Source organism: Sinohyriopsis cumingii, chromosome 8 (genome assembly GCF_028554795.1).
Source record: "Sinohyriopsis cumingii isolate HCF-2022 chromosome 8, ASM2855479v2, whole genome shotgun sequence".
Classification (NCBI taxonomy): domain Eukaryota; kingdom Metazoa; phylum Mollusca; class Bivalvia; order Unionida; family Unionidae; genus Sinohyriopsis; species Sinohyriopsis cumingii.
Window position 1 is genome coordinate 126,257,034 of NC_142968.1, and position 18,750 is coordinate 126,275,783.

At 33.7% G+C, this 18,750-nt stretch overlaps 1 protein-coding gene across 3 annotated transcripts in view; it reads left to right on the forward strand.

Moving 5' to 3' along the window:
• Positions 1 to 18,750, forward strand: part of LOC149794593 (uncharacterized) — a 91,221-nt gene that overhangs the window by 63,351 nt on the left and 9,120 nt on the right. For all 3 annotated transcript variants that reach the window (XM_089968883.1, XM_089968882.1, XM_089968881.1), the window contains 4 exons: positions 3,629 to 3,721; positions 8,278 to 8,320; positions 12,675 to 12,739; positions 17,572 to 17,643. In XM_089968883.1, the coding sequence (XP_089825009.1) occupies positions 3,629 to 3,721; positions 8,278 to 8,320; positions 12,675 to 12,739; positions 17,572 to 17,643 (273 nt within the window). The remainder of the gene's footprint in view (positions 1 to 3,628; positions 3,722 to 8,277; positions 8,321 to 12,674; positions 12,740 to 17,571; positions 17,644 to 18,750) is intronic.

Here is an 18,750-nt window from a genome sequence, read left to right on the forward strand (position 1 = left end):
TCTGTTAGGTAAAATATTACCATTCTGCACTAAAGCCAGTGTAAAGCAGAGATCATAGCAAATGCAAGCAAAATTGAATGTGATGCAATTATGAAAGCAAATCTGATGGCATTGTGTGAGCATTATTATTGTACCTAAGGGAGGTCAGTTATCTCTCAATTTTGTTTAACATTATTCCATTCAGTTTTGCCATGGAGGAGTAGAATGCAAGCTCGTTGTTATATTGATTATAGGTGTTAAAAACTTGATATAGATGCATATACTTGCAAATCCACATAGTCGGTTAATTATTACTCAAACATAAGTGCATATCTTCATAACCGCTCTGGTGGCCTAGTGGTTAGAGTGTCTGCTTTGGATGTGGTCGATCTTGGGTTCAAACCCATGCCAAGTCATAGCAAAGACTGAAATAAATGGTACGAACAGCTACCTTGTTAGGTGCTCAGCTTTAAGAGGTTAGCGTTAGGACTGGTCAGCCCAGTGTCAGGATAATGTGACTGGGTGGCACATGATGCTACATGTCTGTGGCATGATGCCCCAGTGCTAGACATCACAATAAACTGTCACACTGCAGACATCATAGCGATATGACTGAAATATTTTAAAACTATGTTAAGTTAAAAACCTAGATCACACACACACACACACTAACATCTTCATCAACCATTTACATCACTGACAGTGTCAGATAACATTTCAATGTTTCCATTTGGTGTAGAAAAATTGTATTGTCAAGCCCATATGAGAGGACCAATCCAAATAAAACACACAACAATTATAATGAACAGTATAAACTTGACTAATCTATAAAACAATGAAGATGAACAATACAAAGTCAAATATTGTTCACAACAATGAAAATTAACAGAACGAACCTGAAACATATATACAAGAATGAAAATGAACAAAACCTATAAAATATTTGCAACATTGAAAATGAACAAATTCAAATAATATCCATAACAATGAAAAATGATGACTAATTATGCAAAATTAAGTAGAATCTATTGATAGCATACTAACCTGGGAATTACCCCATGATGCTTAAGTAAGCAAAAATGTTTATATATATCATTATTTACTTTTAAAAAATTGGGAAAAAATCACTAACCATTAGATTTTGCAGGTTTAGTTATGTATATATCAGTGTGCAGTTTTTTGTCCTGATAACCATGTTGGACTACTGTCTGCTGGAGGCATTCTGTTCTATTTAGCACATGTACAATGTAGCAACAGCTTTATGTGAAAGACTTAAATTTGTTACTGTGTGGTCAGGGTCACAGATTTTACAGCAAAAGGGTTTGACATGGGCTTGTTATATATGCCCTTGCTTTCTTGTTTTTCAAAATGCTCATTTTCTAGAAAATGTTTCAGAAATAATAAACAGAAAGAGGCACAGGAATTTGTTGCATATCTTTAAACTGCATATTGAATCTAGTAAAATTCAGTACAGTCCTTTTAATATAACCAATTCACTTCTCAAAATTCTCAATTTCTCAACAATTACTCATGAAATTTTTCAGATTGCTCAAAAGAAGAAAACAGTTAAGAAATCTTTGCAGTCTCTTAACCTAAACAAATATCATTAAAGAAATGGGATAAGATAGGTGATGACTAAGGACAAGCTTCACACTACGACTTTACATCTCCAAATTTCTTTTTTCAGTCAGTTTTTCATATGATTGTCCAGACATGAGGCAGATGACAAAATTAATACTTTATTGTGTATCTACACTAACCATTAATATATCCTGCCAATACAATTCTTAAACAGTGTTGAAAGAAGGACATTGACAAGTTTTATTTTCACTTTGACTTCTCATACTACACATGCTTAAGCAAACCTTAAAGAAAATGAATACACAAAAATGCATAGAAAAGAAGTACAGCTTTATTGTGTAATAACTTACAATTAAAAATTTTCATTAAAATCCTTTGAGCAACTTAGGAAAAAAGTATTGACAAGCTCATGTATCAAAATACCTTTATAAATTTTTTTGGAAGATTTTTGTTTTAAAATGAGGCAGATTAAAATTTAAAACCTTAATACATGATGCACTTACTGAATCAACTCTGTTCCAGTAAAACTTAAAGCAGCTTAGGACTAGAAGAAATAATAAGCTGTGCCTAGACAGACAGATTGATGCATGGTCAGTCACATGATAGACAGACAGATTGATGCATGGGTCAGTCACATAATAGACAAACAGATTGATGCATGGTCAGTCACATAATAGACAGACAGATTGATGCATGGTCAGTCACATAATAGACAGATTGATGCATGGTCAGTCACATAATAGACAGATTGATGCATGGTCACACATAATAGACAGACAGATTGATGCATGGTCAGTCACATAATAGACACAGATTGATGCATGGTCAGTCACATAATAGACAGATTGATGCATGGTCATTCACATGATAGACAGACAGATTGATGCATGGTCAGTCACATAATAGATTGAATGTGTGGTCAGTCACATAATAGACAGATTGATGCATGGTTAGACAGACAGATTGATGCATGGTCAGTCACATAATAGACAGATTGGTGCATGGTCAGTCACATAATAGACAGACAGATTGATGCATGGTCAGTCACATAATAGATTGATGCATGGTCAGTCACATAATAGATGGACAGATTGATGCATGGTTAGTCACATAATAGACAGACAGATTGATGCATGGTCAGTCACATAATAGACAGATTGATGCATGGTCAGTCACATAATAGACAGATTGATGCATGGTCACACATAATAGACAGACAGATTGATGCATGATCAGTCACATAATAGACAGATTGATGCTTGGTCAGTCACATAATAGACAGACAGATTGATGCATGGTCAGTCACATAATAGACAGATTGATGCATGGTTAGTCACATAATAGACAGACAGATTGATGTGTGGTCAGTCACATAATAGACAGACAGATTGATGCATGGTTAGACAGACAGATTGATGCATGGTCAGTCACATAATAGACACAGATTGATGCATGGTCAGTCACATAATAGACAGATTGATGCATGGTTAGCCACATAATAGACAGATCGATGCATGGTCAGTCACATAATAGACAGACATTGATGCATGGTCAGTCACATAATAGACAGACAGATTGATGCATGGTCAGTTACATAATAGACAGACAGATTGATGCATGGTTAGTCACATAATAGACAGACAGATTGATGCATGGTCAGTCACATAATAGACAGATTGATGCATGGTCAGTCACATAATAGACAGATTGATGCATGGTCAGTCACAAAATAGACAGACAGATTGATGCATGGTCAGTCACATAATAGATCGCCAATCTTTGCTAAATTGTGCTGATAAAAATAAAAGGTGCAAACCTGTCTTTATGCAGAATCATTAATTTACCCACTCTTTATAGAATATTTCACTGGTACTTAACCAAATTCTTCTACATTTAATTGATACTGTCATCATCTTCTGATTTATCTTAACAATGTCATATCACAATTTTTTAAAATTCCACCTTCAGTAAAAAAATGTTTGTAATGTTTTTTTTATTCTTAATTAAAAGTTTTGTAAAACTTTTGATGTTTCATGAAATTGTTGTAGTTTATTTATATTTTCTACAGGTTCCATGGTTCCTTTGCCCTCTACTACACCAACTCCAGCACCTGTAGAGAAGAAACAAATCACAACTCTTGTTGGTCTTCTTACATTCTTCAGTAAGTAATAGCAGTACTTTAGTATGTAAGTAGCTAGTAGCCTTGATTATTACAAAAGTGACACTTAGCATGGATGCAGTCCTAGGTTTGACCTCCATCTCCAACATTTGCTTTGGTAGAGTTTGAAACATGTTTTGCAACAAGTATGGAAATGATACACTGTCTAAATCAAGGGTCGGCAACCTATTTTACATAGCATGCCACTTTTTTCCAGAATAATTACAAAATGAATGAGCTCATGCCACCAGTAAGAGAGTAACACTGTTAAAATATTGATTTTTCGCTGTCCTTTTTGTGCCACACAAAATCAATTGAAGTGCCACCTTGTGGCATGCATACCATAGGTTGCCAACCCCTGGTCTAAACAGTATGGTACAATATGGAAACACTTGGGAAAAATACAAACAACAGGGTAACAATTAACAAGACCATTAGAGTGCTGATATTAGTTGAAACAGATGAAAATAAAATTTATTAATTGCTGGCTGCAAGATGCTGGGAATTTTCTTTTAATGGGTATGAAACAGAAAAGAGACAAAGAGTTAGTGGTATATTGCATTATTTAATGAGTTTCATACATTTCAGATCTAATGAAGACAAATTCGATAGACTTTTTAATTACTTGACTGTTGCTGTATGGCATTGCTAAGTGTTAAATATGCCACTTAGTGGAGGACAATTTATCTCATGACAGTAATAAAGGGTAATGTGTGATGCAGGCTGTTTGTACTTACTGTATTTGGTAAAACTTGTAAAATCAAACGCTGAATGTTTTTTCAAAAGTTGGTGATTTAAAAAATTTTTCTTTTTTTTTAAATGTTGATTGTAAATTTTCTTGTATCTATCATCCTCATTGCTGTAATTTTCAAAAATCCAAGCACAAATAATTGGTCTTCTGTTTTTATATGACTCAAGTGCTAATAAATAAATTAAATAGAAGTAAATAGTATCACAAGTAATGAGATATGGTTTATTCTCACTTATAAGTCAGGTCCCGCTGAAAAATACATAGACCCATATTATGAAAACAGCAGATCTGGGTCTATTTCGCTAAAATTTGGACCTGACTTACTTGCTAATGTATACGGTACATACAGTGATTATTTGAGATTTTGGTTTATACATCAGTTTACTTATTTTTTTTTCATATTGACAATATTGTCTTCTTTTAATAGCTGTGAATTCCAGCTTTATTTTACCAGTTAAGTCAGATCCTTCTCTCAGAGGCAGAGTTATATAGTAAGGCTCAGCAAGAGTGTTCACCACTCATATTGACCAGGTTAATATTGACTAGACTTACTAAAGTGTTACTCTGTATTCTTGCCTTTGTCCATGATTGAAGATAGAGTTTTGGTGTGTACCTGACTACTTGCATTTTTTTTGTCTTGTTTGTAAGCAATAAATAGATGTTTACTTAGGTTTGAGTTCAATACCTAACCTTGATTATCATCTTAGAGGCTTCTAGAAACAAATTTGTTTACAGTTTGGGATAATTTTCCATTAAGATGATTGAGTTTTTCTGAAAAAGTTATTGTTACATAGGTTAAGTCGAGATGGTTTATAAGCTGAAGTTGTAAACAAAGTCTTCATTCGTATTTTGATATCAATTTATTAGTTGTGTTCAGTTATAATTTGAGATGAATTATTTATTCTTATTATTCATTGGAATTACAAATTACTCATTGACATTTTGGATTAAAACACTATTTTGAAATTACTGTGAATTCATTCAAAGACACTGTGGATTATATCATTGTGATACATTAAGACTATGTACATCGGCACATTCAAGACTATTGGTACTTCAGCACATTCAAGATTGGAAATCATTTGAAATATAACTGGAATTCATTTGGACCACTCAGTACTTTGGACTTGTGATAGGGCTTCATGATTTATCAGGATTTAATTCACAATACTGCAAGTTGCTCTTAAAATTTCCTTTGTAACATAGAGAATTAAATTATTTGTTGACTTTGATGAAACTTGTTCATTTTGCTTCTTTCTGTTACATAGTTCAAGACCATGGAGTTCTAACAGTGTGTGTAAGCTATAAATAACTTGTGTTTAATCTGCCAACTTGTTGTTAGTCTAGGACTGTGTGAAGAAATCTTGGTTTTCGTTTCTTTTAATTTTACACAGGTACATTGAACTGTCATACACCTTTATGCGTCACACCTCTGAGAAGTTAGAGATAGATAATGGAACAATTTGTGTGATGTTTCATCTGGTCAGGCAATGTTACCATTCCTGCAGGTCATCAGTATTTTCAAGACTGAAGCTTTATTGTCATGTCAGCAGATGTTTCTATATGCATACAATTACTATTAGACCAGAGATGAAAGAAACTGCAACCATATTGTGGTGTAATGGGAAAAAAACAAATATATGAGAGTCTTGTTTCTTTTTGCGGATTTGCCCCAAGGGATTGGTAGTATTGGATGATTATTTAACCAGACATTAAGTAGCTGACACCTGTGGATTAGTGTGACCTCATTACTGATAACGTTAACCTGGCACTCAACTATTGATCATATGAAGATAATTCAGGCATGCATGCATATCCAAGTATCATTTCTTCAGGATTTTGTGACACTTGGTCTATGTTGTGCTCTTCGTCTAAAGATGTGCATATTGACAAGTCTGATTTTTAACAGTTGTTGCCATTTTGTATTGGAATTAGGATACAGTATATAACAGAAATAATGCATGCAGCTTTTTTATACAGGTTTTCATAGTGAATTGCTGTGAACCATGGTACATATTGTTAACATCAGAAGATATCCATGTTAACCTATCACTGTACTTGCACTGTTTATGTATTTAGTTTTACTGTGGACTTGTCACCATGATGGAGCTTAGGTTTGGGGTAGAGATGGATGCATAAGAGGTTAGGCTGTATTTATACAGGTAAACTGCTCACCATTCCTCTAGTTTTCTTAACTGAAGTGTAAAGTCTATGACAAACATTAGTGTCAGATGTTTACAGTCAATGTTCACAGCATTTTTACTAGTGCATATGTCACATTTTCTGGTCAGATTAAAGAATAGTTGCAACTTACTAGCCAGACATAGGTAATGCCATCCAAAACCATAATTGGTATATATTATATAAATATAATCAATAATATTCATATTTCAATATATTAAAATATTCATGTACATTACCTTGCTTTTGATATATCTGACATTATTGGCATTATTGTGAGAGGTAAAACAAGACATTTTTCAGAAGGAATCAGGATAGTGAGACTGCATTTCCTTATTGTTTATTTTATATCAACTGAAAACCTCATAATTCCAAACTAATCCACAGGACAGATGTTCAAAAATGTAAATCCAAGGAAGGAAATCTTAAGATGTTTAGTGAAACAAAGACCAGGTAATGTTCTTTACTAGGGAGAGGAGCACCTTTGTGTCAGTGATATTTGTAGGTAAATTTAAGAAAACGGTTGTTTACATGATGACCTTCAATAGCAGATCTTCTTTATATGAAAATCTCCACATCATTTGGCAGTTTCACAATATTAAAGTTCAATCAGGTAAATGGATGACATAATTATATATGATACTTTTCTGACCATCCAAATTATTGTTAGATATAATTAACATCAAAATATGAACAGGGTAGACCTAGATATGCCATCATAAGAAGCAGCATCATATCACTGTCTACATCATATATTTTCTACTGATGGTTTCAACCAGCAATATAGACCTTGATCTGACAGTGCTTTATGTGGTGTCTGGGTATGTGTTGTTATTAAAAGGGTACATGCTGTAAATGGATCACTGGTATGTGTACCATTTTATTTGTTAATTCAGAAATGAATTTGGGTAAGTTTACTTTGGCTTTATGAAACAGCTGCTATGGTTACAGAGTCTCTTGTAGATCCATCAGTAAGAAGTTCAAAACCAATGAAAGTGGTAACATATTCCATTGTTTTGAAATTGATATTTTGGTTGGTATATACAGTAAAAGGTAAATTACCATAATCAGTGTGAAACATACCTCAGTAAGTGCAGACACACACACACACACACACACACACACACACACACACACACACTTGGTTAAAACACTCATACAAATATCCATTCTGAGTACACATGTGTCATTTCCAGCATTCCACTCTGGAGTGACAGCTAAAACTCACATAGGGTATGATATTGTTTCTTCAACCTTAGTACTGTGCATGCCTGGTTGCTACTTACAACTTGTTTAAATTCTGAAAGTTTTAAACCAGTGTAAAAAAAAAATCTTGCTTGTGTTTTATTCAGCAAAATCATGTTGGGACAGAATGTACTACCCAGATTAAAAGCTTACAGAGTTTCAGAATTGGAGCTTGCTCTTCTAGTATGTACATTATTTATTTCATATTGATTGATTATGATCATTAAGTAAGTAATACCAAAATAATAATTTTAAAAATAAAGTGTATTATATTAAAAATGACATAAAATTTTCCATGCACATGAGTATGTTTTGAATAATTAGGAGTTTAACAATGAGAAAAATAGACAATGTAAAGCTCAGACATTCTTTCTCTTTTCAGTTATTGCCTTTGTTTTTACACTAGTTATCTCCCTTGTTGTTGGGTGAGTAAAATATTTTACTTTTACACTGTTGCTTTTACACTCATTATCTCCCTTGTCATTCAGTGAGTAAAACATGATTAATTTCTTTGCTTTCATTCATTTACCAGCTTTATTCATAGAAGATTTCAAGAAACCAGAGCCTCTTTTATGATATTTGTAAAGGAATATCTTAAATTACTAAAGATGGTGGAAATTTGTTTCATTTTCTTCCAAATACAACACTCCCTCGATAAATCGCGCACATCGGGGTCCAGAAACATCGACCGCACTATAAGTGAGGTGCGAGTTATCGAGGGACCTATAAAATAAGCCCAAAACCAATAAAGTAATTGACGACATAACGGAGAAATAAGGGGGGGGGATAGGCAGATTATACTGTTGAATACTCACTTTATAATCGTTCTGAGATTAAATGTTAATAAATATCTCTTCATAACGGTGTACTTTATTATTTCCTCATAGGACAACATTAATTTCAGGATAAATTACAGTATATTCAGGCGATCATCGAAAACATTATTCCACGTGGTTTCCGTTCGCTTAACATGTGTACCACTTCACACATTGTGTACTATGTCACTAATTTTTATGCTGAATTGGATACATTCTAGTTTTATTGTTTGATCCAAATTAGACTTTTTTTTTTATATACAAAAGATCGACTCTTTTCGAGAAACAGTGTCGATCGAACGATAGATAAATATTTTTGAATGTGATAGAAGTAAAATGGAAAACAAAAAAAACCAAAGGTTAATCAGTACAGACGTATTTAATTGGTCTACAAATTTAAAACAACGTAAATTAGAGCAAGTTAATACTTGCCGTTTGTGCCACGCTTGACAAATATCAATTCACTTTCTGAAAAAATCAGTTATTTTTGTGTGTGTGTGTTACTCCTTGGTTTTTCTGCCGCTGAGCAAAATCCCTCAGATTTCTCAACTGCACGAGCTTTACGTAGTCAACATTTTCGGTCTCCAGCCACCTTATGGCAATATCAAAATATTTGATTGCTTCCTGTGCAGAGGGGTGGGGGGTGCAACATCTGCATCTGCATCACTTTCAACACTTGTGTTACTCCAGTTAGAATCGTCTTCTGCTGCAAATTTGTTCGCTATAGAAATAATTATAGTTTCATCTGACAAGTATTCGGCTGTGGGGCAATCATTGTCAGCATAAATCCACTCCTCCATATCATCAAGAGAAACGCCCATCTCAGGACCATGAGTCTGTACAAATTTCTTCCAAACAGTCTTGGCATTAATGACATCTATTTCACTGAAACATTCGAAGTCACTATCATCGTCGTTGTCTCTGTTACTGTTTTGCTTTACGTTAAAGGCAGCTCCAAGACCCTTAATCCAGCACCTGAGGTCTCTTGTAATCGATTTTTTTTTAATGCAACAAACACTTCCCCAAGTTGTTGATCAAAACAAAGCCGGCATGTACATGTAATTAGGTTCTCACAGAAGTACTCACGGGTTTCGATGTGACGGTCGATTGACTCTTTTCATGTTTTCAATGAACAGAATATGTTGTGATTATAATGTTTACACTCAAACAGAATTAAAGGATTAGAACGTGACTTTCACAGAGGAAGACGTTTAATTGGTGTTTATTTCATTCTCTGTTGCCACCTGTTAGCATTTACCAGAAGTTTTCATTGATCGCTATTTCACCAGACTGTTTATTTACAGTATACTGACAACTATTTATCATAAAAACTTACATAATATATGATATCTTTAAACAGAGGTCTCGCTAGGATTTTAAAACTGGGTCTTTCTGCCTCTGAAGTCAATCACTAAATATCAGTACATTTTCTCACTGGGCCACTAGACAAAGCCTTTGAACTAGCCGCCTATTGCATCATGTTCTTTTTTTTTTTTAATGTACTCTTATAAAATGGCAACAGTACATCAAAGAGTCTTTCAGTCACTGAATTCTGTCATTGTAAATATCAGCACAGTTAACTGATCAACACATTTTCCCACAAAGCAGGTGGCTGAAACAGGACCGGCAAATCTTTGAATTTTCCCGCGCACCTATTACATGCGTACGGAGGACTCCCGCCTCAGTGATTTTCTGCATCCCAGATAAAAAATTGGCGTCCAGATACGCGTAATTAAGCGTTTTCGAGATCTCTGAAATTAATTCTTCTTTAGAACTTGCAAATTTCAAAATATGGATTATATTTTTACGGGCATTAATCACCATTTTCGATGATAAAACGAGCAATGTATCAAGGTTTCATTTATCAATTCTTATCGTAATTTTTTCATGTTCAGCATATTTTAAAGATATTTTAAATACATTTTCTCTGGAAAAAATAGGGAGCCAAGATGGACACCGCGTTATAAGCGGGATCGCGAGTTATCCGGGCGCGAGTTATCAAGGGAGTGGTGTATACAGCATTGTTCAGATGAAGCAAGACATTTAATAACTCAGACAACTGCAGCTACATCAATTCCTTGTATTACTCGAAATATATTCTTGGTCCTAGATTAAAGACATTGGTGTTTTTGTGTTTATTACAATAAAAAATGTAAACATCAGTCATTAGGATACCAACCATCTCTCAAAGTGACAGTCAGTCCAGACCATACCATGAACGATTTCTAACTCAAAACTTTAGCCAAATTCTTGTCATTATGGTGACTGTCAGATGCAGGCACTTGATTCTGACCATAAAGAAACGTAAAACTATTGATAACTCCAATCTCTTGCCAGAAGGAGAGTCAGAGTTATCAGTCATTTTTTCTTACCAGGTGGATAAGGGAGTAGGAGTTACTATTTTTTTGTTGGGGTGGGGGCAGAGGAGTGGCATTTATCAGTTTTTTCCTTTCCTAGGGCCAAGGGGGTGGGATTAATCAGTAATTTCCTTTCTAGGGTCTGATGGAGTGTGAGATATCAGTAATCTTTCATTTTCTGGGAGTCAATAGAGTGGGAGTTATCAGTAGTTTTTCCTTTCCTTGGTGTTAAAGGAGTGGCAGTTATCAGTTACTTTTCTTTCTTGGGGGCCAAAGGCGTGGGAGTTGTCAGCAATATTTCCATTCCTGAGGGCTGAGGGAGTTGGTGTTATCAGTAGTTTTACTATTTTTATGGACATAAATGAGTGCATGTGCACTTATCTAGGTATTATCATGTGAATTTAGATACAGCTTGCATCAGCAATTACAATCAAAGCCAAGCTAATGGTTTCATGACATTGTCTTTAGAAATAGAAAGCACATCTTGCACATGTCAGCTGACATCCTGTAAACAGTCTAGTGAATACGGATATAGATTGGGATCTGACAAAGTTTTGTTTTGTTTTTTGGTTTATTGTCATTGTTCAGCACATGATAGGCTATACATGGTGGTCATATAACTGGTAGAGTAAAAACCCAGGGAAAACCCTGGTAAGAACCACCAATCCATGGAAAACTACTGGCAAGATTTCTGACACACCTGTGTTGGCCAAGTCAGGGACTTTAACCCAGGCAGAGATGTCAATGATTGATAAAGGCCAGCACTTTAGATCACTCTGTCATGCTGGACCCTAACGTAAATCATGAACTGAGCAACCCAAGGAAAGACTCTGGCAACAGGAGGATACCAAAGTCAGCTTGATTATTTTTTTGTTTGTTTTATAATCGAATAATGTCAATTCTCCTCATCACCAGTGAGAGTTTTGAGCAGTAATATAAGTCATAGTTAGGTAAATAGTTTGATATGGTTCACACTTCGGAGAAATAAATTGTTGGTGATATGAAAAACCTGAACTAACCCCAAACTTTAAGCTTTATTCCCAAACCACTTAATGTTTTTCAAGCTTACAGCACCAATGTCATATATATGTGTGTGTGTGTGTTTGTGTGTGTGTGTGTGTGTGTGTGTGTGTGTGTGTACTGAGAGGAGTATATGAGAAAATAGAAAATTATTGATAATTTCCCAGTTATAATACAACAAATTTCAGTGTTGTGTACAGAGCAGTATTTCTCCTTTTGTAAGTCTGGTGGGCTGCCCTTGTCCATTTTTGGAAATGGGGTAGGAGTGAATCTATAATTGGGAAAAAATATTCTTATGCAAAAGGCTGTCAGAATATTTGTAAAAGTACAAGATGGTTTATAATTTAGCACATACTTCTAATGAATGATTTAATATAACCTTTTTTGTCAAAGATTTTTTATTTATGCAAATTAAGAATACCTGAAAAATGTCTTTTTCTCCTGAGTTTACTGGTATGCAGTTAATTTCTTTTCAAAACTCTCCCATTACCATTTTGAAGATCAGTTGGAGTTACCTTTATGAAAATTAAGTTTAGATGAAGAAGAGTTTTGTCTTTATTTGTTTACTAACTTTGGAATTTCTACAGGAGGAAGAGGGTAAAGAAAAAAATGAGGAAGTTCTATAAATGCTGTTGCTGTTGCTGTAAGGATGGTAAGTCACGTTCAGGGGAGTCGACTCCCATATGGGATTAGGTTACTAATATGGCAAAAACAGTCCAATTTAGATATTGTGCAATTTGTTGACCAGGAAAATAATTTTATATTTATGTGTTTTCTTAATTTTAACTTTTCAAATACCATTTTCTATTTCTTGATGCTGTCATAACCATTTGTTGCCATTAAAAGTGATAGGGTTTCAAAATATTAATCCTATACCATCTAAATCCTTTTCAACTTGCTTTGCATACAGTCCTAAGCAACTCAGTTGCAAATTAGGTCTTTCCTGTATCATTCACCCTTTCTGAAAAATGCATCATCCAGCACACTAGCATATACCAGATATATGTACCATGCATCAGATGTATGTACCATTATTCTGGAATGGCATGGAATAAACATGATGAAAATGTATCACTCTGGATGGAAACATACACATTAATCTTGACATTGAAATATGGAAGTTAGTCTGAAAGTTAAAATAATTTTTAAAATTTTGTTCCAACTTGCCAGCGGTACAAACTGCAGAGAGTCCTGGAGAAACTCATGATAAAATGCTTTTGTTTCCTCATTTGTTTAAACCTGACTTCAGTTGAATTCAGATCCTATTTACAAAAACATGCTTATAAGCTTGAGAGTAATATTGTACTTTTGTCAGTGAAAGCATCATAGATGTTCCTACTTACAGACACATGCCATGAGTTTGCCATTAGGCAGTATGTTGATGATCAGAACATGTTCAAGGCAGTCACTCATTCTTTTCATTCACATTTTATCTGGGGATTTACAGCATTATTAGTGACTAACTTCAGATGCCGTTTGTCCTAAGCTGGGTTTTTCATTTTGAGTGATTCGTACTAGCTGGTGAAGAACACAAAAAAAGATGAATGAAGGCAACATAGAAAAATTGTTTAGTACATTGATATGCAATATGTTTGGCTGTATTAGAGTTCCTTGAAGAGACTGCCATATCTAAGTTATATTTAGGAGCAAATGTTAAAGAGAATGCCATAGCTGAGTTATCCAAAAGCAAATTTTCAAGAGGATGCCATAGCTGAGTTATCGAAAAGCAAATTTTCAAGAGAATGCCATAGCTGAATTATCCAAAAGCAAATTTTCAAGAGAATGCCGTAGCTGTTATCCAAAAGCAAATTTTCAACAGAATGCCATAGCTGAGTTATCCAAAAGCAAATTTTCAAGAGGATGCCATAGCTGAGTTATCCAAAAGCAAATTTTCAAGAGAATGCCGTAGCTGTTATCCAAAAGCAAATTTTCAACAGAATGCCATAGCTGAGTTATCCAAAAGCAAATTTTCAAGAGGATGCCATAGCTGAGTTATCCAAAAGCAAATTTTCAAGAGAATGCCATAGCTGAGTTATCCAAAAGCAAATTTTCAAGAGAACGCCATAGCTGAGTTATCCAAAAGCAAATTTTCAAGAGAATGCCGTAGCTGAATTATCCAAAACAAAACTTAAAGAGAATGCCATAGCTATGTATCAAGAACTAAACTTAATGGGAATGCCTGCTAAGTTATCCAAGAGCAAAATGTACTAACAGAATGCCATAACTAAATTATTAATGAGTAAAACATAAACAGAATGCCACGGTTACGTTAACCAAGAGCAAAATTTAAAGAGACTCCCATAGTTATCGGAAAGCACAATACATAAACTACTGTTTTAAGGAAAAGGCACATATATTGCTGCAATATTGTCCACATCTTCAGTGAGAGTACTTTGAATGAGAATGTACCATCAGTGACAGTACTTTGAGAATGTACCATCAGTGACAGTACCTTGAATAAGAATATACAATCAGTGACAGTACATTGAATGAGAATGTACCATCAGTGACAGTACCTTGAATGAGAATATACAATCAGTGACAGTACTTTGAATGAGAATGTACAATCAGTGACAAGTACTACTTTGAATGAGAATGTACCATCAGTGATGGTACTTTGAATGAGAATGTACCATCAGTGACAGTACTTTGAATGAGAATGTACCATCAGTGGCATTACTTTGAATGAAAATGTACCTCAAGTGACAGTAATTTGAAAATGTACCATCAGTGACAGTACTTTGAACAAGAATATACTATCAGTGACAGTACTTTGAATGAGAATGTACCTCAAGTGACAGTATTTTGAATGAGAATGTACCATCAGTGACAGAACTTTCAATAAGAATACACAATCTGTGACAGTACTTTGATTGAGAATGTACCATCAGTGACAGTATTTTGAATGAGAATGAACTATCAGTGGAGAAAATGAAATATGTCATAGTAGACCTGAATGACCGCTATGGTATGAAAAACTAAATTTGTCATGCATGCTTCAACTGTTTTATATAATGCCAGATACCACTTGCTTGATGCAAGAAAGGTTTTATTCTACTGTATTGAAATATTTGGGTTTTTTTGTTAAAAATACAGAAGTTGAAGTTGTATTTTTGATTATCAGGTATGTATGTGAAGTAGTTGATATGAAATTTTTTTAATTCCAAACTTAAATATTCCTTCACTCTACATTTTATATGAAAAAGTTTGTGATGTATATATCTCATCAAAATTCAACAGCTGAAATTAATTTCAAGTAACAGTAAATAGTGTTTGCACTTTATGTATGTTTAACTACATGTTAATATATTTTGGATGGGTTTATCTTCCTGAAGTCTTTTTTTTTCTTTTTTTGCAATTCTTTTTCTTAACCATTTAAGCAGCACCATATAGCCACTATTGTGTTCATGTACAAGTAACCCTCTACAGACACCATAATCTGTCTGAAGATGAATTCAGTATTTATGGGGATTATAGAAATGAATTAAAATATGTTGGGTTTTTTTCAGTTTTCTAGTTTACTTTTAGAAAGATTAAGAAAAATGACATAATTTTTTAAATTTACGAGTGTTAACTCTTTCACGTACATTTTTTATAAAAGTAAAATCAGCAGCACAAACAAATGTATGCACTACCGCTGTCACTTTTGCACATTAGACTGACCTGTGATGCAAATCTTTGGTCTTAAACTAAGTAACAGTAAAGAGTGAAAACAAACAAGGTTAGTCAAATTCAACAATGTTTGATTTCCCTAGAATACAAAGTGAAATTTTCAAAAGAATTCACAGTATTGTGAATTTAATCCCAAACAATCCTAAAAGCTCTATCACAAGTCCAAAAGTTTAGAGTATTCTGAATGAATTTTAGTGGTCTTCCAGTTGAATTACAAATTGTGAATGTTCTGATGTACCAGTAGCCTGTAATAGTATTGATGTACTAAGTCTTGATGTATCACAATGATAATCCAAAATGCCTCTAAATGAATTCACAATAATCCCCTAAAAGTGTAGTCCCAGCATGAAAGAGCACCTTGTAATTTCAATGAATAATTTAAATAAATAAAAAAATCCTCTCAAATATTAATTGAATTACAACAAAAATTAATTGATCTAAAGACTGATGTTAACATAGGAATGTAGAATTTCTTTTTACTTCTCCAAAAATCTAGGTTGCAATATGAGAAGCATGATGAGGGTTATTTTTGTGATTCAGATTCATAAACAAGGTCCCTTCTAGAAACTTCCAAGGTCAAGATGCGATATAAACATGTTTACCTCCAAGTAATAAAGGATTTGAAATATATTCTTAACTCATGTACAAGAATTAGCTATATAATATATTGTTTATAACAGAAATTGTCAGGTAAGCCTGACTCCTACCCTCAAATATGGACAAAGGTCAATTGCACAATACAATACAATACAATATATATATATATATATATATATATATATATATTGTAATGTATATTTGATTTAATTTATATTTGATTTAATTTAGTTATCTGTTTGTATTTTTTAATTTTTTTTTATTTCATTGCATGTTAATGTCATTTTGTTTACTGGAAGTTGACATTTTCCAGAAATTAGTTTGACCTGAATGTTTTGTCGTAAACACCTAAAGCTGACCTAGTTCCTGACCTTGATTCAGAGACTAGTGAGTAAAGTAAACAACTTTCTATTTTTTTCTTATTCTTAGAGTAAAACATTTGTTTTTTATGTCAAGGCCATACTGAGAATATGTGACTTGAGATATAAACAGCCTCTGTTTTGAAATTCTGGTTTTACTGGAATTGCGCAGTGGTCATGTTTAATACCAATATTTATCGAGAATTTAGTCAGTTTGGGCTTAAAAACACTTGATTTCAAGGAGTTAGTTTTGTTGTGACCAGTTTTAAAATATTAATTCTTTTTCCAGGAAATATTTGAGTGCTCATACAGAATTCTTGGACAAGACAAAGACATTTCTTTAAATTTTATTCAGAAATTCAAGCACTGGAATATTATTGTCTGTGGAACAACAAAGAACTGTAGACACTACAGCACTATACTGGCTATAGTATACATCATCGCCTTTCATTTTGGATTTTTCATTCAGAATCAAATTTGAATTCATTAGAAAATTCCATTACCTTGACTTCTAAAATTAAAATTCATGGATTATTCTTGGATTATTTTTCAATTTGATTCTAAAAACCGTAAGTTCTTAATTATTTCATTTTTACAATGTTTTTCCAGGGAAATAAATTATCCATTAAATTTTTCAAAGCTTGTTGTTTTCACTCTTTCTTTGTTACTTTTTATTAAGCTGTTTATTAAAGCCTAAACATGTAACATAAGAATATATATATATATATATATATATATATATATATATATATATATATATATATATATATATATATATATATATATATATATATATATTATCATAGACAAAAACCAACACATAATACAAATTAAATCTACATAACGTCTGTTTCAGACTCATACTCAGATGATGAATCTATCTTACGTCATACATCCAGAAGCAGACACAGGGGACTTGAGGATGGATGTAAGTGTTATTTTGCAAAGGCATTTCAGCAGCAAAGCTGTGTTTATGCAACAAGTGAAAATGTATGGAGAAATGTTGCCCTCCATTTTAGAAAACAGGATATATTTTGAATATAGAAGGGATTTAATAAATAAAGAAATATGAGTAGGGTTCACGAAATGTGATGCATGATTTTCACAATTTCATTTGACTTTTCAGCACACATATGATTTTTAATTAGCATGAATGCTGCATTTGTGTGTCCAAGAATAGACCCAGGCAGAAACATTCTAGCAGTTTAGCGTGAATTCTGGAATTGCATGTCCTATAATAGACCGTTGAATGTATGATCAGACATGGGGAGATCACTCTACATCAACAATTGTGTGTGCACCAGTAAAGTACACGAGGAATCTACAGACATTCAGTTTAATACATGTCTTGTGCCTAAGTGACAGGAAGCTGTAAAGAAACAGGGTCCTATCAATCTTACAAAAACAAGACAGGGAGAATTCCTGCTTCTAATTGCAGCCATTAGATCACAGGATTGAAACATGATTTAAATATTTTTTGTTTCCAACAGGCTAACATGTCCATATACATCATTTATTCTTCCAGATTTATTATTTGCTGACTGGTGTATAATTTTTGTTTTTTATTTGCCTATCCTAATGTATGGAGATGCAGTGAAGAGTAATTCAGCCTTCAAACAGAAGATGTTTTATGGTTATACAGTACTGCTAATTTGCATCTCATTTTTAAGAAAAGTTTGCATACATAAAAATGACGCACAATTATGTATCCTATTTTGTAGTGTTCCATAGAACTCTTGTATTGTGTGTGCATGTGTGTGTGTGTGATTTTGACTTTTAACGTAGCTTTAGCAATTTTTCAGTCATATTGCTACAGTGTCTGCAATGTGGCAGTTTATAGTGATGTCTATCACCGGGGCATAATGCCGCAGACATGTAGCATGATGTCCCACCCAGTCACATTATCCTGACACCAGGCTGACCAGTCCTAACAGTAACCTTTTAATGCTGAGCACCAAGCAAGGTAGCTGTTAGTACGTAAGTCTTTGTTTGAACCCATGACATCCCACATCCGAGGTGGACGCTCTAACCACTA